This window comes from Camelina sativa, chromosome 13 (genome assembly GCF_030686135.1).
Source record: "Camelina sativa cultivar CO46 ecotype springtype chromosome 13, ASM3068613v1".
NCBI classification, from domain to species: Eukaryota; Viridiplantae; Streptophyta; class Magnoliopsida; order Brassicales; family Brassicaceae; genus Camelina; species Camelina sativa.
Genome location: NC_141892.1, coordinates 8,052,662 through 8,080,223, shown reverse-complemented (window position 1 = coordinate 8,080,223; position 27,562 = coordinate 8,052,662). Strand labels below are relative to the sequence as shown.

The window sequence follows — 27,562 nt, the reverse complement described above, 5'->3', positions numbered from 1 at the left end:
ATAAACTTATAAAGAACTGACTTTTTTACTTACTAGATGACAAACATTACAAAACACTTAATTGTCAAATATTCAAAATAAATAATTTTAAAATTGGTGAAGAAAAAAACGAGGAAGACAAAGGTCAAGTGTGTGAAGTGTCTATACCTAAAATTAAAAAAAAAAAAAAAAAAAAAAAAAAAAAAAAAAAAAACAGAAAGAAAAAAGCAACAAGGAAATTCCAATGGTTAATTTTTGTGTCAGCAATTCGAATAGTTTAAGATAACGACGACAGTGAAATGACAAAAGACATTGCAGAAAGAGTAAACGTAAAAAGTTGTAATCATTAAATTATCATAAATATTACGAAATATGAAAGCCAGTCCAAGAAAAAAAACACACAACAGAGAATTTATCTCTCCCTTCCCTTAAAAGTCTTTGTAGTATGGGGAGAGACACTACTTTTAATATGTCATTTACTTCTTCTTCTTCTTCAATAGTCCATAGTCCCATACCCATCTCTCTCTCTCTCTCCATCGAGATTCTCTAGCTAAACCACATGGAGAAAAGAATGAAGCTCCGGGTTTCAAGAATGGTCCGGTCATCTCTAAACTCTTGCCGACCACGAGATCTATACGACGTCGTTGAGACTAGTGCTGTTACAAGTCAAGCCACGTCTTCCGAGAGGTTCTTCGTTACCGAAGCTAAAACGTCCAAAACTCCAAGACCAAAGAGTCATCATCATCATGCTTTCTCTAGCCCTCATTATGCGTCATCATCGATATTCCCACCAAACCCTTTCTACGAAGAGAGCCGTTCGTTTCGAGATTTAAGGAAGAAGGTCAAGACAAACAGGAAGCAAAGATCATCTCAGTTTGGTTCTGATCCTCTCTTCGCCTCACGTTTTAAGTCAACCGGGTCTTGGTACTGGTCTTGTAGCGAGGAGGAGGAAAAAGAAGAAGGAGACAAAGAAGAAAGTGATGATGATGCACTACAAGAAAACATGCTTTTTCCGACTACAAATGGCGACGACATATGTAGTCGCCATTTTTAGCCACTATTTAGCGACTATTTGGCGACAATTTTACGACTACAAAAATTTAGTCGTATAATAGTCACTATTTTGCTACTACTTACCGTAGTCGGTAATTTAGTCGTAATTTAATAACTATTTTATGACTATATTGTATAACAGAACATATAGTTGTTAAATAGTCGCTAAATTAACGACTAAGATGCAACTCATGGTAAAGGTCGCCAATAAGTCGTATATCAGTCACTATTTAAGAAAATATAAATTTTCAAAATTTAACTCCAAAACCTTAACCAAACTCCAAAACCTAAATTATAAACTTAAAGTTTAAATCCTGAATATTTAATTCTTAATATTAGAAATTATTTCTTAAACCATAAAACTAAAACATAGCCATTCTTATATATACATAAAACCAAGCTTTAATGCTTAAAAGAAAATCTAATTTTTCAAAACTTAACCCCAAATCTTAAATCTTAACCCTAAACCCTATACCCCCAAACCCTTAACCAAACTTCAAAACCTAGATCATCAAATCTAAATTTTGAAGTTTAAATTCTTAATCTTATAAATTAATTCAAAAACCATAAAACCAAACCATAACCATTATATATATGTATATAACTAATTTTTCGAAACTTAACCCCAAAAAACTATAGTTTTCCAAATCCTATATTTTTATCAACACACTTAACCATAAACCCAAAACTTATGCTCAAAAACCCTTAACCTTAAATTTAAAACCTTTATAATTCATGTATAGAAATTAAATCATAGATCATTCACCCAAAATATAGCCATTGAATATCTATAAAACCAAGATGTAAAACTATTTAGTATTTACATATAAATCAGTCTTTCCAAAAACTATATACTTACAAAATTTATTAAACTTAGTCATTTTAAAACCTAAAAAAAAATATTTTTAAATCTAAATCAAGTCTAATATTCTTCTAAATTTCAAAACCCCAAGTCCCAAATCATAAATTTCAAATGTCATTTCCTGAATTATGAACCCAGAATTGCAAAGTATATATGTTTTGATCCAACAAATTACTCTTTAAATAATGAAAGCTTTTTATTGGATGATATGTAAACACATGGATTACACTATCAACCGTTGATTAATTTAATCCAACGGACAAGGTTTTTTCCTGCTCTTGTTTCTCTTTCGTCTCCTTCACGAGGGATTGATTAACTTTCTCCCCTTCTCTTCTTTCTCCTTTGTCTCTTTAGCCGATTAACTTTCTCTCCTCCGCCCGCTGTTTCATTCTATTCGATCTTCATCTTGTCGTTGTTTTCATCCTCTCAAGTTTTTAGATCTGGTACCAGAGCATTTTTGCGGATCTCAGATCTCGTAATTACTCACGCTCTGGAGTAGCCTTCATTCACTGTCGAATCCCTGAACATGAGGAACCTACCCGTAAAGACTACTTCCGAGAATGAACCAAATTACTTGATGCTGACCGCTCTGAATACAACACACCGTCGAAGGTAAGTGTGTGTGTGTGTTTGCTTTCGTATTGAAATTGATAAAACTCAGAATTTTTTTTCCACTTAGTTGCTCTATACACTTCCTTTGTACCGAGTATGAAGCCAGTCCGGCTTAATTTTGATCGAATTCGTGTGCTTTAAGCGTTTTCGATTCTCTGTGGTGTTTACTTTTGGAGAAGAAGAGTTTGTTTCATTTTCAAATTTGTGTGTTCTTAGTGACTCAGGGTTTGGTGGGGCTTCATCATACGGAAGCTCATGTAGTCATACATCAAGCATGAAAAAGGATAGTGATGGCAATGACTCTCCAAGGAAGCTAGATTTGGATGGTTTGACTCCTTTCGAGAAGAATTTCTATGTCGAATCGCAGGCTGTGGCGGCTATGACTGAGGCAGAAGTTGAAGAGTATCGTAAGCTGAGGGAAATTACTGTTGTTGAGATATTACCAAACCTGTCAAGAGTTTTCGTGATGTTGGCTTTCCTGGTAAGCTGATTTCATATCCAAAAGAACTACTACTGGATTTGACTTCTGTTTCATTTGATTTAGACTGTGATCAGTTTCACTTACATGTCTATGTAAGTTCTTTTGTATATATCTACTGATAAGAGTTTTTTGATTGGCCTAGATTATGTTTTGGAAGAGATTAAGAAGGCTGGTTTAACTGAACCTACTACGCCTATACAATCTCAGGGCTAGCCAATGGCAATGAAGGGACGTGATCTTATTAGCATTGCTGAAACTGGCTCTGGAAAGACTCTTTCCTACTTATTACCTTCAATCGTCCATGTCAATGCCCAACCAATTATAGGTAACGCTTGAGTTCTGCTCGTGAAGTTCTTGTTCCTGGTTCTTGTTCGCTGTTAAGTTCTTTTTCCTGGTTCTTGTTCGATGTTACAGATTAAAATGGACACTATTGAAGTCAGTAACCTGAATAGGCAATATCTATTTCGTCCTTCTCATGTTGGGCGCTCCAGGGCTAAGGTATATTTGCTTGAGCTAAGTCCAAGGGAATCCAGTTCATAAGAGAATTCATGTGACCATATAGACTCACAGTTGTTAACCAAAGTTGTTTGGGTTTATTAAATCGAGTTTAGGAGGTATATGTGAGCAACCTGAGCTCATTCTCCCTCGCTTCAAGGTATGTAAGCAGCCTGAGCTCATTCTCCCTCGTTTGTGTTTGTTAAATCCAGTTTATGTATATTTAAGCAAACTTATTTCTTCTCCAGCTCAGCTAATTTCTCTCTGATGGTGTCATTAGGCAATCTGAGCTCATTCTCCCTCGCCTTAAGTTCCTTAAGAAATGCTTCCATCAGCTCAGCTTCCTTTCTCCTTGTCTCGGTCTTTGCAGTTTGCTTCAGGTCAAAATCTTCAACATTCATCTCAAAAGCAAAAGACTTCTTGGGAAAGCAAAGCAACCTCCTTCTCCGTCGCTTCAAACATTAACCCTTGATGTTTGTGCATTTCCAATATTTACTTTCTTTTTTTAGTAGTATGATGTATTCTTTGTATTCTTATTTTTAACTATGTTTTTAGTTTTATTTTGTAATACAGTTTTTTTTTGATATTATGGTCTCATAATAATAAATATAGTATTTTTTATTTTTAATATCAATTCATTCCAATAACTTATATATATTTAAAAATAATTAATAAAATATATATTATCAAAATAGTATATATATATAATGCTGTATAAATACAATATTGTTTAAATACATAATCATAAATTAGTCCTCAATTAGTCACTAAATTTGGTGACTACATTATGACTATTTAGAATAGTCGTAAAATAGTCGTAGTGTAGTCGTTAAATTTAGTGACTATATTACGATTACATTTACGACTACGCAAAATAGTCGTAATGTAGTCGCTATTTGGCGACTAATTTTACGACTATTTATTTTAGCGACTCTCGATTTACGACTACTGGTTTTAGTCGCTATTTAGTCGTAACACACTGTTTAGCGACTAAATAATGACTAATAGTGCAGTCGCTATTTGCTTGTTTTCTTGTAGTGATGATTCATCAGAAACGCTCTTTTCTTCAAGAAGCTTCTCTTCGGACTCTTCTTCGAAGGCAGAGAGTTTTGCGGTGGTGAAAAAGTCAAAGGATCCATACGAAGATTTCAGGACGTCGATGGTGGAGATGATTGTTGAGAGACAGATCTTTGCAGCGGCTGAGCTACAAAAGCTTCTTCAGTGCTTTTTGTCGTTAAACTCTCGTCAACACCACAAAGTTATTGTCCAAGTCTTCTTAGAAATTTATGCCACCTTGTTCTCTCCCTAGCTAGCTAATTTCTCTTATCTACTTTTTAACATCCTTTGCTAAAAAGTACTATTATGTTCAACCTTAATTCTTGCTTTTTAGTGTTTGGTTCCTATTTCCACTAGATACGCTTATAGTTTTGAATATCTTTGTCTTAGCCTTTCTCTGTATTTTTGTTGTCGTGGACCAAATTGAGTCAACTTCGAATGAAATTGGACCAACACTCGAACACTAATCGGTTACTGTTAAACTGACAGCGACCCAAACTTGAGTACACTTACGAAATTTATTTACATATCATGATTCAATTCAAAATTTGTAAATAGTTTGACTCAAACTTTTTCAACTTATTATTATTATTATTATTATTTTTTTGGATAGGAATGTGAATATTCATATTAATGAAAAGTTTGAGGTTTACAAAAGAGCCACCCAGATAGTTTGTAACCTTGCCAAAAAAGAATAAAAAACAAGGGTGCCACAAGATTTATTGTGAATATGCAAGATAGTATTTATTGTGAATATGCAATAAATATTGTGAATATGCAAGATAGTATTTATTTTAACGTTAAAAGCTAGAAAAAAAATGTCATATTAGTTAGCTTTAATCATATAGGCTAGGTAACGTTGCCACAAGATTTTCATTGGTATTAATCTTATAAGTTATAACATTGAATAAGAATAACAAAACATTTTAGGATCAAAGCATATTCTATTAATAACGCAAAGGAATTAGAAGATTTTTTCAACAACTACTACCTATAATTTTATTATGCTCTGCTTTTAGTATCCCTAAGACCCTAACAAGCACTTGAATTTCTAAAAAGTAACAAAGATAGTCTTCTACCAATAAAGAAACATCTAAAATCGATGGCAGCCAATGCAGCAATCAGAAAATAGAACCGATCCATATGACCTTCGTTTAGATTTTCCGGTATCCATCCGGGGCTATGCTCACCTCTCTTGGTTATAGCCATAACAATATTAACCATCAAACTGCTCACGTAGTTACCTAATGCCATCGAAGCCATACACAACGAGCTTCCTAAGTTCTTTAACCCGTCTGGAGCTTGTCCGTTAAAGAACTCCAACTGTCCAACGTACATGAACACCTCACTCGCTCCCACAAGCACGTACTGTGGGATTTGCCATAAAATGGAGAGCTCACTCTCTTTTTGCCCCGGGACTATTCGTTTCAGCCGTTGGATCTCTGTTAACCCTGCAGCCACCATTGACATTATCCCTATGATCAGCCCTATCCCCATCCTCATAAGCTCCGTGGGTCTCACGTATGGGAATATGACGTGGCGGTAGAGTCCCGTTGATAGAAAGACGCTGAATATGTCGAAGACCGACATGCTCGCCGCAGGGATGTGAAATTTCCCTATAAATGCATCCATCACATCACCTTGCTCCACAAACAAAGACGCCATTTGTGTAAAGATCACTGAGTAGATTATAGTGCATAGCCATATTGGAAGCAACTTCATCACACATTTTGCCTCTTCTACTTGAGTTACACTGCACAACCTCCATGCGTTGCTCCTTGTCTCATTCCTGCATGCATCCAGCAATATTCATAAATTAAAAGATCACAATCATATAAATCATTAATGAGTGGTTTACCTATCATTCTCTGTAATCACTGCTGCTCTGTCCAAGAAGACAAACTTGGAACTGTGAAATATCTTTCGACTCCCTTTAATAGCGGATTCAGGACCTTCGACTTCATACAAATCCTGGGGGCTTCCCGGACGAACAACACTCCACTTTCGAGCAGTGGCCACGAAGACTTGCGCCACACGAGGCAACGGGTTCCCACATGGCTTGACATAACGATATTGTTTCGTTGGGGCCAGAAAGGCTACCAACGCGACAATGGCAGAGCCTAGTGACACCAAGAAGCCTTCAGTCCACAACCCCTTGTCCTCAAAATACACAAGGACCGTGTTTGAAAAGAGAGCTCCGACGTTGAGGGCAAAGTAGAAGTAGCTGAAAAACGCAGCTTTGGAGTTTTGATCATCATCAAGCTGGTCTGCACCAAAAGTAGCCAGCGTTGGCTGGTGACCGCCGTATCCAAAGGCTACGAGATAAACAGATAAATAAAAGATAGCAACTCCGAGTGAAGAAGTAGGGTTACAGACAAGGTTCCCATCGCCACAACCTCGAGGTTTGATCAAGAAAAACCAAGACACAAAGGAGAGGAGGCCAACTCCGATAACGAAGATGACTTGGAAGATGGTGCAAGTCAAGTAACGACCCCAATAAGAGTCGCTAAGAAACGCTCCCACGAGAGAAAACATGTAAACTGTTCCCGTCCACTTGCTTACGTTGTTCGCAGCCTCAGCATTACCTTGTCCCATAACACGTGTTAGGAACAACACCAGGTTCACTCCGACCCCAAAGAAGGCCAAAGTCGCTAACCCTTGATTTGCTGTTCATATTAATAGTGAATAATTGTGTAAGAATATATCTAACTCATACAAAAATTAAACTAAACTCTTGTATAATTTACATGACATACCTAGCAAAATGATTGCGTTTGTCCAGCCACCCTTCTTCTTCTCCTCTTTCTTCATCATCTTTTTCTGAAGGTTGGAATCGTTGGACGTATGAGACACCACACTTTGATCATCTTGCACCTCTACCACTTCAGCAACTTCCAAATTTGTTGCACTCTCCCGCTCCTTGCAATAATAATATAACATTTAAATTAGCTTTTCAAAAACTATTATTTAATTATATTTTTTAAGAGTAGTGAAAGGTTTGTTTACATACATTTAGCGGAGCAGCGTAACCATTATTTCTCGGATCCATAGAGGCCATTTTAGGTATCTGTACAAAATTTAGATTTGATTAGGTTTCATTGAAGAAGACGCACGTCTTTATGTATTAAGCGTAACCATTATTTTCAGATATGATGCAAGAAACCAAAAAGTATATATATGAATGTATGTGGTAATAAAGCAAACCCTAAAACAATTACATATATAACCTTTTTCGAACAATCTCCGGAGAAGGAGAAGACGTTGTGTCGACGTTGAGAACTGGCCGGAGAAACACTGTCGATGGAGAGAAACTAGAAACACCTTTTGTCATTTATGGTTGCAAGGATTAGTGTTTTGTAACTTTCTCACGGTTTGAGCAAAGTGAAATCGATCGAGTAGTTTAACTCAGATCAGCAGAGAGAGCCAATTAAAGTGATTCTAACAATGCAAAAAGCGTAACTAAGAGAAGAAGCTTTTGTGGTTCTTATATAGAGAGAGATATAAGATAATATGAGACGTTTTAGAGCCTAATCAAGTCGTTGAGATTGTTTTGTGATACTGGCCCTACAAGGCTACAAATATTACTCACCTTGAGAAAATATGGGAGTAAAAGCTTCGAATTTGTTGGACAACAAAAGACTTCTTCATTTCTTTTCTTTTTTTATCATTAACAAAATAATTTTCGTTTAAAATGGAATATATATATATATATATATATATATATATATATATATTGATCACAAGATTACTCCTAAATGGTTGGATTAAGTTTTGGTACTAAGTAGCTCTTTGAACAAATTGACCCAAATTATTGGCAGAAAAAGGAGGATTTGACTGAGACTAGTGGTCTTTGGTCCCAAACTTCTTTTGTTAATTTACTCACTTTTCCTAGAAGTACTCTAGTTTTTCCATTATATTTCTTTTTCTTCTATAAACATACGAAATACAAATGACAAAAGTCTCAAGAAAAAAAAAATACAATTTTAAATAAACTAATTTTAGTCATTAATATCGTCAATAAAAGGATAAGTATTATTAAATTTTAAATTATATTTCAGAATATAGAATTTAGAATATTTGCTAATTAATTGGTAGTTTATATTATATACCCCGGAATATGCTAACTAATTAACTGAAAACATATAAAAACATTAGACCGACGTACCAAAATATGAAATCTAACAGTATTTTTTTTGGGGGACTCTCTCTCATATTAAACAGTCTTCGTTATTTTTTTTTTTTTTTGGTACCATATTCATTAAAATATAACATTGATTTATATAAGATGTAAAAACAAAAAGTTTCATACTTTGATTCATCTCTCTCTCTCCCTCGTCTGAAAAATGTCGTCAAACATAGTAGTGGAATCGTGTAGTGTTGAATCGGAACAAGGGGTGAAGCTTCACACAAGAATCTTCAAACCCAGAAACGAACAAGTAGCCAGCGACGATGTGGATCTGGTAATAGTATTGGTCCACCCTTTCTCGCTTCTGGGTGGTTGTCAAGCTCTGCTCAAAGGCATAGCTTCTGAATTGGCGTCAAAGGGTTTCAAGGCTGTTACTTTCGATACAAGAGGTGCTGGCAAATCCACCGGAAGAGCTACTCTTACGGGCTTTGCTGAGGTCAAGGATGTGGTCGCTGTTTGTCGGTGGCTTTGTGAGAATGTTGGTGCTCATAGGATCCTTCTCGTGGGTTCTTCTGCTGGTAAAGATTTCATTTTTTTGTTTTGTTTCCCCCTTTGGAGATAATTGTTGATCTGGGTTTTAGTTTGACTTTTGATTGGAAGTTAAAAAAATATGATTTGTGTTTCTAATGTGTTGGATCTGGTAATGGTTTTTTACAAGTTCATCTGTAACAATTGAGTTCGAATTCATTGTATACTGCTTGAGGGCATTTGAACTGTTGGTTTTTGTGATATAGTTAACTCAAAGTGTAACCCTTTTGCTACTACTTATTTAGTTCTCATTAGCCTTACCATGTATTGATGACAGAATAATTGGTTATAGGTTAGTGGCAGCTGATGAGGAGTTTGCTTATTTACTTGATATTATCAGCTGAGACAACTTTGTTCCAGTTTGGTGTTGGTCATATCAATATTGAGATTAAGTTCCATTTTCTCTCTTGTTTATCTCTAAGTGGTTTTAGTTGATGTAATTTGTGTCGTCTAGATTTAGCATATTTTCTTGTTCCTATTTGGTGTGTTCTATGTTTGAGTATAGATGATGACTTTAGAAGATGTGACTGCAATAAGAAAGTTCGGTCTACTGTGGAGAAAACAACCAGCTTGTTTTATCTTTGAACAGATTCTATTAAGAGCGTCTAGGTGACTTTTGGGGTAGACTTTATCAGATATTACAGTTTCCCTCTCTTTGTTGGAAACACCAAATAGGATTCTCGTTTGTTCTTCTTATCTACCGAGAACAACTCTCTTTGATGCCCCTTATACATATGCATAACTGCAATTGATATGAATGAATCCTTTCGGGAGTTTTTAAAGACTATTCAGTTCTAGGATTACTCTCCATATATTGGTGAACTTGCATCTTTTACGTGTTTGTCACAGGGGTTTCCTTTATTCCTCGCTGAGAATAGAACCAAGAACAAATAGGTAATTTGTAGATGAATACTACATTAATACATCTCGTACCCATACTGATCATAGTGACCGACTAACTTCCTGTTTCTGATACAATCGACTGTGTGTAATCGATGAACTGATCACATTACTTTATAATGAATATTCTGAGACAGTATTTGATATCTCATGGCCAACTTGTGTATATTGTAAAAGGAAACAAAATGAAGTTATGACTCTATTGCAGGTGCACCAATCGCAGGATCAGCGGTGGAGCAAGTAGAGCAAGTGGTGGGATATGTGAGTTTGGGATACCCATTTGGCCTAATGGCCTCGATTCTGTTTGGGCGGCACCACAAGGCCATTCTCTCATCCCCCAAACCCAAACTCTTTGTTATGGGAACACAAGACGGGTTCACTAGCGTTAGCCAGCTAAAGAAGAAGCTAGGATCTGCAGTGGGACGCACCGAAACACACCTCATTGAAGGCGTTAGCCATTTCCAGATGGAAGGACCTGAATATGATTCTCAAGTGACTGGTATCATATGTAATTTCATTTCATCCTTGTAAAATAGCACTTTAAAAAATAGACCTTAAATGATTATTGTATCCTCTTCGAGACTACGTTGGTGTATGTTATAGTAGCTGGTTTCTGATAGACCTCTTGAACATTCCAAGTGCTTAGATAAGCAAATCCGGTAAATTTACTTGAGTTTGAAGTCCCTGTCCAGTGTCCACTATGTACTAAAATAATTGTTTTCATATTCTTAATTATTACCACTTTCTCCATCACATATTTTTTTCAAGCTTTGTAATTACGTCGAGAAGTGCTTGCTCATGATCATATGACATCCTAAGGATACAAATCCTAATCTGTAGCTCGAATCTGGGAGATTGATAAAATGAATAACATCTACATAAAAAGCATTCATACAAAACAGTGAATTAAATAAGATGATATAAATGATCATAATTAACAAACATCATCCAGATGAATGTACCGCAAAGGCCGAGAAAATATTTCCAGAAAGAAAAAATAAATGAAACAAAAAAATTTTAGTTCCGCAGACCAACCCCAAAGTGAAACCTTCCTGCCTGTTGATCGTTGAAGGCATATTCAAGGCGTAGCGGCCCCAATGGAGAATCAACACGCACCCCTAAACCATACCCATAACCACTTCCGGGCTTCAGTCTTGCCCCCGCAGGATCACCTAAAGGGTAGAAAATATAAAAAAGATGAAGGTTTCATGTGATTCTAAAGCTATTACAAGCATATATGGAAAGACTCAGACGGAGAAGGAAAAAAAACGAAATCCTAGTCTATACCTGGGACGGTGTTTCCTGATGCCAGATCAGTACCATAATCAGTAAAAATAACGCCTTCGACCGGTCCTCTCTGCACAATAGGGCAACGAGAAGAGTCATAATATTATCACACAATTGGGAAATGAGATCTTAGGGAATGTTCAGAGAAAAACCCCACCATTGGGAAAGACATCTCCCCCGAACCAACTACATATGACCGACCAGATCCTACAGCTCCCTCTTCGTAACCTCTTACGCTGTTTGTTCCACCGATCACGAATGCTTCATGAGGTGAAAAGTTTCCCACCACATGTCCACCAGACAGACTATAAACATGAAAACAGGTAAGATCAGCTATGTAAAACTTTGGGAATTCGTATCCCAATAGGCGAATAGAGAGCTCAAGAAAATTATGTGCAGCAAAGGAGGTTAGCATACCTAAAAAGAAAACGAGCTGGTCCAATATGTATGCCTTTCCTGGCACGACCAGTCACTCGATTGAAACATAACCATTCGGGCAAAACAGGAAGCCCTTGTTCCATGTTAAACGCAAACTGGTGTACAAAGACAGATAGAATTAGGCACTGAAAAAAAAGAAGGGGAAAATGTACCAACAGAGGCATCAGACTGACCATTGTTGATCCTCGGTCACCTGAGCCAGTATAAATGCTTTCAAGTTTTGCTAGCAAGGTATCATCATGGGTCTTACCACTACATGGGCAAACATAAAAAATCGCATCTATCAAAATCATATGGCCAAAATACAGTATTGGTGAAACTAGTGAGGTAAACCAAAGACTAATCATTCTTTGGGACATATATACCTTGCGGTTAGAGGGCTACTGTAGAAGTCCTTAATGATAGGGTTCCCTTGTTCATCACGAGCACCAGCATGCTGAAACATGAAAATGAAGGGTAAGATATATATTTAAGTCAAAAGTATAAAGTTTACCACTTTGGATCTAATCAGAGACGAGAAGAACATATAATCTAATTGCTTCAACGCCAATATTGCTCTGGATTGGCACAGAGACTTCAATATATTGGGAACGGTAGATACCTGAAATATAAGTCCAGCAGTACCACTCCACTTTGGCCTGAATGGACGACTGTATTCAATACCTGCCGTAACCCGACCAATTGTGAGATTACTATTGTCTGGTTGATTGCCATGAACAAGATTCCCCGGTGTTCTTGAATTCTAACACAACACGAAGCTCGTTATTCTATTAGTCAACTTAGCATTCTCATTGAGATAATTAACAGAGACCGAACCAGTAAAGGTTTTACCTGAACCATGATAGATCTGGATGTCCTCTTGTCATCTCCTTCAATCCATGGATCAGTGTAGTTTATACGAAATATAGAGTCAATTTGACCCCTCTCTAGAGAAACGTTAAGCTTCTGGTTTCTTCCAAACAGATTGCGGTGGGAATAAGCAAAGCTGCATAAAAATTAATCACATCAATTACATCAGTAATGTATTCATAAAATACACACAGACTACGCAAGAATTAAAAAGAAATCGTTACATATAAAATATACATAATTTCATGCTACAAGAAACAGCAATGTCATATGATTTTACCTTCCAATTAGTCCTGATAGAGGGCCACTTGTGATGCTACAAAAAAAGAAATGGACAAACCTTGTCGTTAAGCTATCGAAGAAAAAAAGTGAATCGCTGTAAGTAGCAAAAAAAAACTAAACTTACCCACTAGATATCCCACCACCAGCAGAGAAGCCTCCACTGGGACGCTCGACACAGTTCATGATCAAATCAACCTTCCCACTATCTAACAATCAGAGGAATAAACAGAACAAGAAAAAGAAGAAAGTTTCAGAATCAGACACCGTCAAAACCTGTTATTGTGCCAAAAGATAAGCAAGGCATTTACTTTCTTAACTTATACTACTGCACCTTAAGCACAAAATGAAAATAAAGGAATACATTTACTCACCTCCTGCAGGTTGAGGTATAATACTAACATCTTCCATGATTCCCATGGCTAGTACAGTGTCTACATCCCTCTTCCCTTGAAGCATGCTGTAGACCTACATCGACCAAAAGCCAGATTACACAGCATGTATATTTAGAGATCCTACTTAGAGGCTCATGCATAGAGACAAATCTTCAAGGCCAAAATTTATGATACCATCATGAGTGATTAACCTTAATACAAAATAAAATCTCCAAAGGATTTCATATATAGATGATGCAGTGAGAAGTGGTTTTTAACATAATCATACAGCTCAGGTTTTTGTCAATGAATTATCTTTACATCTAAGCTGAGAAAGATTAAAAAATACCTGTCCCTTCTTTGTTGTAAGTTGCCGTAGTATTGTCTCAGGGCTAGTCTTCCCTTTAGTTGGTTCCCCACTACATATAGAAAGCACCATTATCAAATGAAATCGTAATCCAATCATTGCAATAAAAGGAAGGTAGTTGTGCCATCCAGAATTGCCTGCAATTTGTAACTAAATTCGATAGGGGGGGATGGGCACCAGCTTACGTCTTACGATCAAGGAATCGGATGGATATGTTATTAACCTCTGCTTCAGCAACTTGAAGCCTTACTACACCTCCAGAAAGCGTATCAATATCTGAAACCTGCAATAACAGACAACAGAATTACAATTCTAACCACAACGTAATAGATTGAATCCAGGATGTAAAATAATTTCTTTAAAAAATCTTTACAGTGTCCAAAGAACACTTACAATTCCGAAAAGACCACGCTCCATGTACCAGCCATTGATAGATGTAATAGCTTCCTCCAGTCTCTTTATATTAATCACTTTCCCTATACAACTTCATACCAACAGTTACTAACAATTACCCTATCCAATCAAACACACACCAAACACAAGGAAGCTACCTAGCTAGCCTCATCATTTACATGTATACTAAGTGAAACGTCAAATAATACTCTGTTTTGGAGCATGGAAACATTTTAGGCATACTACCTACCTACCCCTAATCTCTCTTTTTCATTCAAGGCTAACACATTTGACGATATCATGAATAAATAATCCATTTTACAGTACGATAAGTCTAGTACAATACAGAAGAAAAGCAACAAGCCAAATTGGAGTAAACGTACCAAACCCATTGCCGAAAGCTTCTTGTATGAAGTTGGAAGGAAGAACATTTGCGTTTTCACAGACTAACCCACGAAATTCTTGGTTTGGTTCTACCTTATGGCAAGAAAATAAGAATTATTTACATCCCAAAACATAAAAAAAAAAAAAAAGGAGACCTTTTTGTATCAAAGTATAACTCTTTTTCAAACGAGTAATACTAATCAAGAATATTACCTGAAACATCAGTCGTATACCGTCGCGTGTATCAACAGCAACAGGAGTACAAGAACAAAAGTAACCACTCTCTATAATCCTATGTACATCCTCTTGTACCTCACGAATGGTTAACGCTGAATTAGCTCTACAAGCTTTCAAAGCAGCCAATGCCTCCATCTCCAAATCCTTCCTCTCAAGTTCCTCACCATCTTTCGTTCTTACTAACACTTCACTAATCAGAACTCGTTCCTCCGCGTTTCTACTCACAGAGTGACCCTTCTGCTGCTGTATCGTATCCTTCCCTTCCACTGACTCGTTAGGTCTGGTGAGTGACAGAGAGGCACAGCAGAGCAGAGGCGAGTCCAGCCCACGGGTTATCTCAGTATTCTCAGCTCCTGGGTCAGTCCAATTCAATTGGGTGGAAGAAGATTGGATCAGCGACAACGAGATTGGAGAAGAGTTGCCAATCATAAGCTGAGTGACTGAACTGAGCATCTGAGTAGGTGAATTGGAACGACGAACCGGTCGAGTTTGGGTGAGACGTGGAGGAGTGTCGTGGCGATTCTTGAGCGATTCGAAGACTCGGTTCAGGGAGTGACGAGTGTTTGAGAGGTGAGAGAGTAAGGTTTTGGAGCAGGATTGGAGATTGGTGAGTAAAGTGTGTTCTTTGAAAGGTGGAGAATGGATTCTGATAGAAGATGAAGAGAAGTGAACATCTTCTTCGTGATGGCTTTGCATTGTTACTCGAAAACGAAATTGAGGAAGGATGTGAGAAACTAAAAAAAAGAAAAGAGTAGAGCTTTGGGACAAAACCTAAGAAGAACAAACAAAAAAAAAATTAACAGCTAGGGTTTTGAATTGGGTGTAGAAGAAGAAAGGTGAAAAAGTGGTGAGAGATTTTGATATCTTTCTGATTTTTTTTTTTTTTGGTATTAAGAAAAAAAGCCCATTTACGAAAAAACAACTGATGTCACTCTGTATGTGAATGCGTTTGTGTTTGTGTTTGGTCCGTAATCCAAAAGCATATATGCTTACCGAACAGATGATTTAATTCCTATGTCTCAACATTTTATTAATATAATTTTATATTTAATATTATATATACATATACTATATACATTTCCAACACGTACCCACTTCCTAATGTATAGAAAAAATCAGCTTCCGCGCTTCCAAACGCTTACACTTCCACGTACCCACTCCTAATTTTATGCAGCTTAGATTTACACTTGACTTTGTTGTTATCTTTTTCTTTTTCTTAGAAAAAAAATATTAATCACTAATCAAAATAACAAAAAAATATTTTGTACATGAAGATAGTTTATAACCAAACTCCAAATCCTTAAAACTAAATCAAATATTGCTTCAAAAATAATTTGTAAATGGAACTAGAGTAGCAAGAGCCCGTGAATTAATTTTGTAGACATCTTTCAGCATGCAACCCAAAAAACATAATCCTTTCGAGTAATTAGAGCCCGTGAATTAATCTTGGACCGGCAATTGCTTCACTCTCCATCGGAGGCTTCCCCCTTCCTAACGGATTATCTAATTTGTCAGGTAGATGGATCATAAGTGGTATTGATTGGATTCTTGGGTTGAATCGGCGTTTACTTAGTTTTAAAGAGTTTTCGGTGATGCTTTTCTCCTTTTCATACAGAGTTTGAGTCACTTTTCTTTTTTCACATAGATAGCATGCAAGTTTTTTGCATCGGAGTTAGAAGATTTTAGTCTTTTGAGATATTTTTTTTTTCTTTTTTTACATTATTTTTTATTCTACGTTATAATAATATTTGTACTGACTGTCTAGCTAAAAAAGCACGATCACGTCGTTCTATCCCCAAATAAGCTCCTTTACATTGACAGATTCTCCCTTGAGAAAAAACCTGATCGTTTTCAACTTAAATGAATAAACTTATTTTGCTGTAAAAAAGAACGGAACTAGAATATGATTCCCAAATGAGAGACCTATAAGAAACTTTCTTTCTCATCAAAATATATATACATGTTCTTATTGGTTCACAATTTTTTGTAATAAATCATTTTTTATAGTTTAAAATATTAATTAAATAGTTTTTATGTTGTTATTTTCTATTTTTTTATAAATCAGAAAATAAAATTATCTAGATATCAATCTCCATTATGTATAAACTTAAATTCTAAATTAATATTATTTTAATTGATATTACTTAAGGTTAATAATATATTAAAGTATTTTTTAGTTAATAAAATAACATATTATTTAAAGAACAGAGAATTTAAAATTTAATTTAATTTTATATAATTTTATACTAAGTAGTTTTGTGCTTACTTGTGTTAAATAAGAGATATAATTTTATACTTAATTGTGTTATGTAATTTTATGACAATATTATTGCTATCAAAATTATTAAAATTTATGAATTTATTTTTTTTAACTTTTATAAATAAATATAATTGATTAATGCAATTGAATATACTTAAAATTTAATTTGATATGTTTATAAAAAAAATTATTAAGAAATATAAATATAAGATTTTTACTTAAAATACAAATACTATATTGATGGGTATCTCATCACTCAATAAATATATGATGAGTTTCTCAAAATTAATTTAAACTATAAATATTAATAATATATTAGAAGAAGCTCAAATTGTGCTATATATCGAAAGCCATCAAAAGTTCTCCCTACAGAATAGACAGAACAGAAGTATGGAAGAAATAATCAGAGTACATAATTTTGGTGGTATATGAATATAATCTTGGAAATACTAAGACGTAACGAAATACATACGTTTGCTCCAAATAATGTCTTAATTTTTATTTTATATTTCTTACATTGATTTCTATTTTAAGCCATTGAGAAATTGACGGTGGGTAATGATGTAGGTTTTCTGTATATGCGAAGACAAATGGTTTGAAACTCACCCATCACTACGTCTCAGCCACTAAAATTTACATACCAAATATAGTTTGGGGATTTGCACTATGAAGGCAACACCGTACAAAAACAAATAAATAGAAAGAAGAACGCAGTTTGTAAAATAATTTTCTTTTATGTTGGTAAGAAGAATATGGTAACATGCGATATGGAAAGAGTTGCGGTGAAAGCAAAGCGAAAAGAGCTAGGCATATCATGCATGCTCAACACGGAGGTTGGTGCAGTTCTTGCAGTCATTCGTAGACCCCTTGCTGAAAGTTACCTTTCACCTCAAGAAACAGACCACTGTGATTCATCTGTCCAACACTCTTTAAAATCTCTTAGAGCCCTTATCTTTAATCCTCAGCAGGAATGGCGCACCATCGATCCTTCGGTTTATTTATCTCCTTTCCTTGAAGTTATTCAAAGCGATGAGATCCCGGCTAGTGCCACAGCCGTTGCCCTTTCGTCCATCTTAAAGATACTTAAAATCGAGATTTTCGATGAGAAAACACCTGGTGCTAAAGATGCTTTGAACTCAATTGTTTCGGGGATTACTAGTTGTCGTTTGGAGAAAACAGATTTGGTTTCCGAAGATGCTGTGATGATGAGGATTCTTCAAGTTTTAATAGGAATCATGAAGCATCCATCATCCGTACGTTCATTCCTCCTCAAAACTGTTTTTTTTTTCTCCTTCTAAGTCTTAAAAAAAAAAAAGACATGTTAATGAGTTATGAATAAAACAGGATTTATTAGAAGATCAAGCGGTTTGCACAATCGTCAATACATGTTTCCAAGTGGTACAACAATCTTCTGGGAGAGGAGATTTGTTGCAACGAAATGGAAGATACGCAATGCACGAGCTGATTCAGATCATCTTCTCTAGATTACCTGATTTTGATGTCCGGGGAGATGAAGGTGGTGAGGATACAGAATCTGATACTGATGAAATCGACATGAGTGGCGGATATGGAATCAGATGTTGCATCGACATTTTCCATTTCTTATGTTCTTTGCTCAATGTAGTTGAGGTTGTCGAGAACTCTGAAGGGACAAATGTTCACACTGCCGATGAAGATGTCCAGATTTTTGCTTTAGTTTTAATCAATAGCGCGATTGAATTAAGTGGTGATGCTATCGGGCAACATCCGAAGCTTCTTAGGATGGTTCAAGACGATCTGTTTCACCATTTGATCCATTATGGAGCTTCTTCAAGCCCTCTCGTGTTATCTATGATCTCTAGTTGTATACTCAATATCTATCACTTCCTTCGCAAGTAAGTCCTCTGTTTTTAATTACATTTAAACCTAAGTATGTTTTTCTTTATCAACTTAGTTTAACAATGAGTTGATTTATTAGGTTCATGAGGCTACAACTTGAAGCTTTCTTCTCCTTCGTGTTGTTGAAAGTTACAGCTCTCACAGGCTTCCTTCAGTTACAAGAAGTTGCTCTTGAAGGGCTAATCAACTTTTGTCGACAACCCGCTTTCATAGTTGAAGCTTATGTTAACTATGATTGTGATCCAATGTGTCGTAATATTTTCGAAGAGACCGGAAAAGTTCTATGCAGGCACACCTTCCCTACCTCTGGTCCTTTAACCTCTCTACAAATCCAAGCCTTTGAAGGTCTTGTGATCTTGATTCACAACATCGCTGAAAATATGGATAAAGAAGAAGATGAAGGTGATGAAGAAAATGATCAATCCAATGTTATAAAGCCAAGCCCTGTTGAGATTCATGAGTACATACCATTTTGGATAGAAAAGCCAAAAGAAGATTTTGAGACATGGGTGGATCATATAAGAGTTAGGAAAGTGCAAAAGAGGAAGCTAGCTATCGCTGCAAATCATTTCAACAGAGATGAGAAAAAGGGTTTGGAGTATTTGAACTATAACTTCTTAGTCTCAGATCCTCCTGATCCAATGGCTCTAGCTTCATTTTTCAGATTTACACCGGGTTTGGATAAGACAATGATCGGAGATTACCTTGGAGATCCAGAAGAATTTCATCTTAGTGTTCTAAGACGCTTTACACATACATTTGAGTTCACGGGTATGAATCTTGATACCGCATTGAGGACATTTCTTGGGTCGTTTCGGCTACCGGGAGAGTCGCAAAAGATTGAACGTATGATTGAAGCTTTCTCTGAGAGATTCTACAAACAACAATCATGTGATATTTTTGCAAGCAAAGATACTGTTCATATTTTGTGTTACTCGCTTATAATGCTCAACACAGATCAACATAATCCTCAAGTTAGGAAGAAAATGACAGAAGATGAGTTTATACGCAATAACCGAGCGATTAACGCGGGAAATGACCTTCCAAGAGAATACCTCTCAGAGCTTTTTCAATCCATTGCAACCAACGCATTTGCTCTATCGACGCATTCAGGGCCGGTGGAACTGAATCCAAACAGATGGATTGAGCTAATGAACCGAACTAAGACTACACAACCCTTTAGCATGTGCCAGTTCGATCGAAGAATAGGAAGAGATATGTTTGCAACCATTGCAGGTCCATCAATAGCAGCTGTTTCTGCTTTCTTTGAGCATTCAGATGATGATGAAGTGCTTCATGAATGTGTTGATGCTATGATCTCTATAGCTAGAGTTGCTCAATATGGACTTGAAGACATTCTTGATGAGCTCATCGCTTCTTTTTGTAAATTCACAACGTTATTAAACCCTTACACTACACCAGAAGAAACTCTATTCGCATTTAGTCACGATATGAAACCAAGAATGGCTACTCTAGCGGTTTTCACACTCGCTAACAACTTCGGTGATTCTATCAGAGGAGGGTGGAGGAACATTGTGGACTGCCTCTTGAAACTCAGAAAGCTTCAACTTCTTCCACAGTCTGTCATTGAGTTTGAGACAACAGATGATGAGACCTTAAATAATGGTGGATCAGAACCTGACATAAACAATTCTTTGAACCAAGACACAAAGTTTAACAGAAGACAAGGTTCTAGTCTTATGGGTCGGTTCTCACACTTCTTGGCATTAGATAGTGTGGAAGAATCTGTGGCTCTTGGAATGAGCGAGTTTGAACAAAATCTTAAAGTCATCAAACAATGCAGAATTGGTCAAATATTTAGCAAGAGCTCGATGTTGCCAGATGTTGCGGTCTTGAATCTAGGCCGTTCTTTAATCTACGCAGCTGCTGGAAAGGGACAAAAGTTTAGTACAGCGATAGAGGAGGAAGAGACGGTCAAATTCTGTTGGGATTTGATCATAGCTGTTGCATTGTCTAACATCCACCGGTTCAACATGTTTTGGCCAAGTTACCATGAATATCTACTCAATGTCGCAAATTTCCCGCTCTTTTCACCCATTCCGTTTGTTGAAAAAGGGATTCCAGGTTTATTTAAGGTATGCATCAAGATTCTTGCTTCTAACCTTCAAGATCATCTACCAGAGGAGTTGATTTTTAGGTCATTAACGTTAATGTGGAAGATAGATAAAGAAATTATCGAAACATGTTACGATTCAATAACCGAGTTTGTTAGCAATATCATTACAAACTATTCTGGTAATCTGCAAACCAACATTGGGTGGAAAACTGTTTTACAACTACTTTCTTTATGTGGAAGACATCCAGAGACCAAAGACCAAGCCGTCGATGCTCTCATTAGTTTAATGTCGGTTAACGCGACGCATCTCTCACAGTCAAGTTACGCTTATTGCATCGATTGTGCCTTCAGTTTTGTTGCTCTAAGAAATAGTTCTGTTGAGAAGAACTTGAGAATATTGGATCTCATGGCAGAGTCAGTGACAATGCTGATAAAATGGTACAAAACAGCCTCTTCTGATACTTCAAATAGCTACAGTCCGGCGAGTAACACAAGCAGTTCATCATCTACGGAAGAAAACAGCTTGAGAGGGGTTAACTTTGTTCATCATCTTTTCCTAAAAATCTCTGAGGCTTTTCGAAAAACGACCCTTGCACGCCGAGAAGAGATAAGAAACAAAGCAGTGACGTCTCTTGAAAAAAGTTTCAACATGGGCCATGAAGATCTTGGATTTACGCCCTCGGGGTGTATATATTGCATCGACCATGTCATATTCCCAACAATTGATGACTTGCATGAGAAGCTTCTAGACTATTCAAGGCGGGAAAATGCGGAAAGAGAGATGAGAAGCATGGAAGGGACTTTGAAGATAGCGATGAAAATGCTCATGAACGTCTACTTGGTTTACTTGGAACAGATTGTAGAAAGTGCTGAGTTTAGAACCTTTTGGTTAGGAGTGTTGAGGAGAATGGATACGTGTATGAAGGCGGATTTGGGAGAGTATGGAGACAACAAACTTCAAGAAGTTGTGCCTGAACTCTTGACCACAATGATCGGTACCATGAAGGAGAAAGAGATTCTACTGCAGAAGGAAGAAGATGACCTATGGGAGATTACTTATATTCAAATCCAGTGGATTGCTCCATCACTCAAGGATAAGTTATTTCCCGATGAAGAGATTTAGACTTGTACTACTGTATATAGATATAATTTCTGTTTTAATTATAATTTGTAAATTAGCTTTAAGAAAGCCAATGAAATTTTCATTATGTTTTCTACGAATTCCAAGCGTGGTAACTAGATTAGAACTCGCACATACATGCGGGGATGTTTTCATAAATTAGTATTTTTGAAAAAAAAAAGAAATATATATCTTGTTATTATTCTGAATTTTTATTTTTTTGAACTTGTTGATAGTGTTATGTAAATTATTTTTCTTACAATCTTATCCATATTGTAAATTAAAATTTAGTGGTAGTAATGTCTGTAGTATGTATTATTCATTATTTAATTTTGTATTTATGTTTAATTATTTATATAAACTTTCCTCAGGTTTGTTTACTATACTGGATCAGGTTTAAATAAAATAAGGCCCAATCGTGGTCAATAAAACATGTTATATAATTGTTGGACATGAGCAATATGGGCCTCGTTTTATGTATTTAATGGCCCACATAGAAGCTCTTTTTCTGGGGAATACGAAACAAAAGGAATGTGTAGGAGAAGATTCTATTTTTTACAGTAGAAACCGATCGGTTGTATTTACACAACCAAAATCTTTGAGTCAATCTTCATTAGCATCGAATCCATCTGAAAGTTGAAGCAAATAAAGAACCCAAAACGAATTAGGTAAGCCAAGATTGGTATTTGTGTTCGCTGTTTGATTCAGACGATTCAAATTTTCTTATTCAAAATTTGAATGAATTTATCAAAAAAGTTTCTGTAATATTCTGCAAGTTTTCGTTGTTAATTTGTGGATAATATCATAGCCGTACTCAATTCTGGATCTTTGTTTTAGTTAGATTCGTTTAATATATGATTCTGATGTGTGAAATTGTTGTTATGTTTGCCTGGCAAAATGAAGAAAATATTGATATTATCCAATACTATTTTTAGATCATTTTAGTTCCTTGTAAATTTGTTTGTTACATTAGATCATCTTTATGTTTCTTATTACATGTTTTCTTTATAACTCAATAATTTTGGGTGTTTGTCTGATTTCATTTCTTTCTTTTAGTATAGGGAAAAATGGAACCAAATAGAAGACAAAAATAGCCAGGAAGAAGATATTTACAGATAAGACTTTGTTAATCCATTAAGCTGTATATTCAATCCAATCGATTATAATTTTCTATTTGATAGTTTTGATATGTAATGCTTGCTGGTTTTTTCTGGTCTGTTTTAACAAACTATGCTATATGCAGGTTCATCATTCAACATGGTTAGAAGTACGGTGTGTCGCCATAAAACTGCGAATAAGATAACTCCGTTTATCGGTTAGTCATTCTAAACTTTATTTTCTTTTTTAGCTACTTCTTAAGAAAATGTTTAGAAATCACTTAAACAGAACATAAGTCTCTGTTTAGAATTGAATAGACTATAGTTTTACAATCTTTTCAAATATGAAAAACTCTTTCCTTGTGCATAATCATATAGTCATAGAAAATAAAAACTTCAAAAACAAATCAAAGTTCCCAAAGTAGTAAGATAAAATTCAGAAATCACGGATAGATGATTGCAACCAAATGATATCCAGATTCTTGTCACATTCTTTTCCTCCTTTCAGCCTTCCTCTGTTTCAATCTTTTAAAATTTTAATGATGAAAACATCAGTGTTTTCATCATTCATCGCTTCTTATTGTAAAGTACCTGTTAAAAGGACAACCCCTGTAACAAAAATTAAATGTCGGAAACATATATCAATATGAAACAAATGAAATGCTTATATTTAAGTTCAAAGATTCTTATAAATACCTAATACGCATGATCCAATATGCTTTCTCCGATATAAGCTACAGGTTTTTGAAAACTTCTTTGAATACTACATTCATTGTCCTCTTCTGCGGTTTCCCATCTTTGTCAACAATAAGGATCTTTAATCCTTTCTTAGAAGTAACTCTAGAGATAGCAACATACAACTGCCCATGAGAGAAACATGGTCTGGATAAATAAATACCAACGTTGCCGAGAGATTGTCCCTGACTTTTATTTATGGTCATGGCAAAAGCAACAGCTAATGGGAGTTGTCTTCTCCGCATCTGAAAAGGAAGCTTGGTGTCTGACAGTGTTAGCAGTATCCGCAGAATCAAGACTTTATCTCCAACTCTATCACCTGTGATAATAATAGCTTCCAATACAAACTCTGTCATTTGTTTAATCTGTAACCTCGTACCATTCATTAGGCCACCTCTTGCATCTATGTTTCTAAGTAGCATAATAGGGCATCCTACTTTCAACCTGATTCTATGATTTGGAATTCTAGAAACCTTAATATTGTTTAAGAACTTCGGGGTCAACACAGGATTGGTTGTTGAGCGAAGATTGGATGGATCTATAGAATCTGAGCTGAGATAAATTCGTTCTTCACCTACATTCATAATAATGTGATTTATGAATTTGAATATAAATTAAAGAAGATTTATAAAACCATCAAACTTGGTAAGAATACTAACCTTCTAGTTGGTCGAGCATATATTCATTGATAATGCCTACATCTTCATTGGTTGTATACAAAATAGCCCTCTCTTGATAAAATTTTGGATCTTTTTCATCCTTTAAAGCTTTAGGATCCCCATAAACCTCTCTGCTAATTACTTCAATAGGATCATTAGCATCAGTTATTAGAAACTCATCAGGAATATCAATCATAACTTCTCCATCATTAGGCTCTGAGATTTTCCATCACCAACTGCAAGGATCCACTCTGAAAATTGCCTGCCAAGATCATGGAAATTGCCTGCCAAGATCTCTCCCACAGTTTGATTCACGATAAGTTGAGCATTATTGTCGAACAACATTAGCTTGGTTTCAGCATTGTGATCCATAACAGAGAGAATCAACTTGTACCTTTTAGAAATAAGTAAAGATCTGGGTTAGTTTAATCAGTAATCGGCTCATATAGTATGTTCTATTAACTCAACACAAAAAATTGATTTCAATAGAGTAATCGATAAACATGATTATTACCTAGGCTGCACATTAGTTGTGTTCTCATTACACACTTTACACCTAAACAGGCGTTTCTTGATCTTTGTTTTAGGGTCGTTCTCTTTCTTGGGAACCAACATGACAGTTTTGTCACACTTGACACAAGTGAAGTAATACCAACCATAATCCATGTCGATATTGAAAATTGCAGCAGTTATCTTAAACTTCCCTTCCTATGATTACAGTAGGTAAATTTGATTATTACTTAATACCGTAAATAATTTTGCAAATACACATATAACTTACCATTGAAGTTTCAAGTAGCTCAGAAATGGTCTTCCTTTCGAAACGATTAAAGTAGTCCACTTTCTTATCAGTTTTTGGTTCAACTGTTTTTGGTTGAATAACAGTGATTCTTACTTCATCTTTAGGCAACCTTCATTTAATTCAGAATATTTGGTTATTAAAAATATTAAATTAAAAACTATGAAACAGCTGAGTTTGATAATAGATTAACCTGGACACGAAATCTTGCACAACAGGATAGTCAGCATTGATGATTAGCAATGACATATCAAATGCATTAGATATGGATCTCTGACCTGAGATGGATATATTATTTTAATATAACATAGTATACTTGTTAGCTAAATAAATATAAGAATCTGATATTACCATTGAACGTATTGATCTTCGCAAGACGAAGCAAGCAAGTAACCATTCTTTCCTCAGCTTGTTCAAAAGCTGCCCACATGGTATCAGCAAATCTTCCCCATAGAGTACACGACAACCAATTGTCACTGTTAAAAACAGATAAGTAAGTTGTTATCTTATTTAAAAACAAAATATTAGCTTAAAGTTTGTGTCACCTTGTGTCTCTGAGAACAACTTCCAGCCTCTTGCATATTTTCCCATTGATATCATGAGTTATCATAGCACCAATGTAAACGACTTGACCAAGAACATCTACAACGTTACATAGTTATAAAGTCAGCAACATAAAGCACTACTCGTATATACGCAAATCTATATGAAAATACATACCAATTAAGATATTGTCATTAAGTCCTTCATCAGCAGTTATGCTTTCAAAGCTTTTCAGATCCAAATACCAATCGTCGGATATAGCAGGACAACGGTTAATGATTGTGGTGTTTGTTATGGACATCTTGAATGCATGAGTCGTTGCCCTGTTCTTTCCCATGGATTTTGTCAACTAAAAATTCTCAATTATCCTCCACTCTCCGGATGCAATCAATCTGAAAAACTTGTTAACCAAATTTTTTTTGATTGTTGCATGAATCAGAGTACCCTATATGAATAAGAAGAGGAAAAATACATCAAATATCACTGGAAAGTAAGAAACCAAATGACATATGTTTTTAATCTATCAAATCTTGTAAAATACACTCACATCAACATCTGTGAGTATCATCTCCATGGTTTCTCCCGAGAAACTCGTGTACTGCCTCCAACTGTGCACAATCTTGACTTGAATCTTCCAAGTCGTCTTGAAAGGTTTGATGTTAGCAAGACTTGTGAAATCATTTTGAGCAGCCATTTTTTTTTTTCGGGAATGAAAGGTTTCTTGGTTGTAGTATTGGAAATGTGTCAACCTATGTCTTATTGACGCTGCTTTTATAGGAGTTGTGGGATGTTGTAGAGAATATACCATGGTATTGAAGATTTGATTGTATTATCTTTGAAGATTTGGTAAGTAGATAGAATTTAGTAAACAAAATATTGTTTAGCTGATTTCGACTTGTTATTATTCTCTACAAAATATTGGTAGAGAATATACCATCTTCATCTTTAGGCAACCTTCATTTAACAGATTGATATTGTGTTGTTAATTTTGCAGAATTTCGGATCCATTATTGTAACTAATTTTGGGGAATAGATACGTTTAACAGATTCACTGGTTATGGTAAGTATGAGTATTATCTGATTCTGACGTGATACTGTATATGTTTTTTGATTTTAATTTTGTTTGGATCCTATAAATAGAAATCTGTTTGCCTATCATTATAAATCTGTTTGGTTTCTTTTATAATGTTATCTCTATTCAGTTTTTAATGGCATTTCATGTAATAATTTCAAACTCTATGTCTCTTTATAAAAAAAATGCTTCCCTTTTAATAGTATAGATAATCCTTTCTAAGTCAACCCCAAATGTAATTCAATGACCAAAGTAATTTTCATTTTTTAGGCGTGATTGCCATATAAAATTATGCAGCTTTTAGGCGTAATCTGCAAACTATTCAGGTTTGGTGAATTGCTCTGTATTTATGAATGGTTAAAAAAAAAAATTGGGATTCATATATGGGAAACTAAGCGAATTAAAGTAAACTCTAGTGTTTATATTTTAAAAATATATAAATTTTCTATGTAAGTTATTAGAAAATATATAATGAGAAACTGTAATATTGTATTCCAAAATATACATATGTGAAGAAACAATTTAGCATTGAAATAAAAATAAAAAAATAAGAAATTGTAAT

At 35.4% G+C, this 27,562-nt stretch overlaps 6 protein-coding genes and 1 long non-coding RNA gene across 18 annotated transcripts; 4 read left to right on the top strand and 3 right to left on the bottom strand.

Annotated features, from left to right (window-relative positions):
• The first annotated feature begins 2,198 nt into the window (after positions 1-2,198).
• LOC147929301 (DEAD-box ATP-dependent RNA helicase 20-like) lies at positions 2,199-4,110 on the top strand. 5 transcript variants are annotated; one of them, XM_087482236.1, is made up of 6 exons: positions 2,199-2,506; positions 2,723-2,987; positions 3,130-3,312; positions 3,402-3,485; positions 3,599-3,642; positions 3,763-4,110. In XM_087482236.1, exons 1-3 carry the CDS (start codon positions 2,421-2,423, stop codon positions 3,163-3,165), a joined length of 387 nt encoding a protein of 128 aa, XP_087338362.1. In that variant the 5' UTR covers positions 2,199-2,420; the 3' UTR covers positions 3,166-3,312; positions 3,402-3,485; positions 3,599-3,642; positions 3,763-4,110. The 5 variants fall into 5 exon arrangements, 3 of the variants coding, with proteins under 3 accessions (XP_087338362.1, XP_087338363.1, XP_087338361.1); XM_087482237.1 differs by having other exon boundaries at positions 3,731-4,110; XR_015578497.1 differs by having other exon boundaries at positions 2,239-2,506; positions 2,731-2,987.
• Positions 4,111-5,462: 1,352 nt separating this feature from the next.
• Positions 5,463-8,085, bottom strand: LOC104736033 (protein NRT1/ PTR FAMILY 7.1-like). Its single transcript, XM_019234522.2, has 5 exons — positions 7,766-8,085; positions 7,549-7,605; positions 7,295-7,457; positions 6,397-7,204; positions 5,463-6,327 (listed from the first exon to the last, which is right to left on the bottom strand). The coding sequence occupies exons 2-5, from the start codon at positions 7,594-7,596 to the stop codon at positions 5,571-5,573; spliced, it is 1,776 nt and encodes a 591-aa protein (XP_019090067.2). The 5' UTR covers positions 7,597-7,605; positions 7,766-8,085; the 3' UTR covers positions 5,463-5,570.
• A 624-nt stretch (positions 8,086-8,709) lies between these two features.
• LOC104736032 (uncharacterized) lies at positions 8,710-10,771 on the top strand. Of its 2 annotated transcripts, XM_087482234.1 has the most exons (3): positions 8,722-9,242; positions 10,102-10,146; positions 10,361-10,771. In XM_087482234.1, exons 1-2 carry the CDS (start codon positions 8,882-8,884, stop codon positions 10,122-10,124), a joined length of 384 nt encoding a protein of 127 aa, XP_087338360.1. In that variant the 5' UTR covers positions 8,722-8,881; the 3' UTR covers positions 10,125-10,146; positions 10,361-10,771. The 2 variants fall into 2 exon arrangements, with proteins under 2 accessions (XP_010454247.1, XP_087338360.1); XM_010455945.3 differs by lacking the exon at positions 10,102-10,146 and having other exon boundaries at positions 8,710-9,242.
• A 236-nt stretch (positions 10,772-11,007) lies between these two features.
• LOC104736031 (outer envelope protein 80, chloroplastic) lies at positions 11,008-15,762 on the bottom strand. Of its 7 annotated transcripts, none has more exons than XM_087482227.1 (16): positions 14,737-15,762; positions 14,523-14,612; positions 14,140-14,222; positions 13,932-14,029; positions 13,729-13,798; positions 13,380-13,473; positions 13,133-13,214; positions 13,007-13,042; positions 12,709-12,862; positions 12,479-12,619; positions 12,243-12,313; positions 12,051-12,129; positions 11,857-11,972; positions 11,597-11,744; positions 11,440-11,509; positions 11,008-11,324 (listed from the first exon to the last, which is right to left on the bottom strand). In XM_087482227.1, the coding sequence occupies exons 3-16, from the start codon at positions 14,161-14,163 to the stop codon at positions 11,170-11,172; spliced, it is 1,338 nt and encodes a 445-aa protein (XP_087338353.1). In that variant the 5' UTR covers positions 14,164-14,222; positions 14,523-14,612; positions 14,737-15,762; the 3' UTR covers positions 11,008-11,169. The 7 variants fall into 7 exon arrangements, with proteins under 7 accessions (XP_087338353.1, XP_010454246.1, XP_087338356.1 ...); XM_010455944.3 differs by having other exon boundaries at positions 14,523-14,616; positions 14,737-15,730; XM_087482230.1 differs by having other exon boundaries at positions 14,140-14,230; positions 14,737-15,717.
• A 1,825-nt stretch (positions 15,763-17,587) lies between these two features.
• Positions 17,588-22,196, top strand: LOC104736030 (ARF guanine-nucleotide exchange factor GNL2-like). Its single transcript, XM_010455943.2, has 3 exons — positions 17,588-18,273; positions 18,365-18,894; positions 18,978-22,196. Exons 1-3 carry the CDS (start codon positions 17,773-17,775, stop codon positions 22,096-22,098), a joined length of 4,152 nt encoding a protein of 1,383 aa, XP_010454245.2. The 5' UTR covers positions 17,588-17,772; the 3' UTR covers positions 22,099-22,196.
• Positions 22,197-23,209: 1,013 nt separating this feature from the next.
• Positions 23,210-27,132, top strand: LOC147929300 (uncharacterized). The gene is made up of 3 exons (XR_015578495.1): positions 23,210-23,410; positions 26,706-26,774; positions 26,923-27,132. It is a non-coding gene; the product is annotated as an uncharacterized LOC147929300 (long non-coding RNA).
• LOC104738054 (uncharacterized) lies at positions 24,779-25,995 on the bottom strand. The gene is made up of 6 exons (XM_087482326.1): positions 25,931-25,995; positions 25,737-25,861; positions 25,579-25,663; positions 25,368-25,497; positions 25,101-25,294; positions 24,779-24,980 (listed from the first exon to the last, which is right to left on the bottom strand). The coding sequence occupies exons 1-6, from the start codon at positions 25,993-25,995 to the stop codon at positions 24,779-24,781; spliced, it is 801 nt and encodes a 266-aa protein (XP_087338452.1).
• Positions 27,133-27,562: the final 430 nt, after the last annotated feature.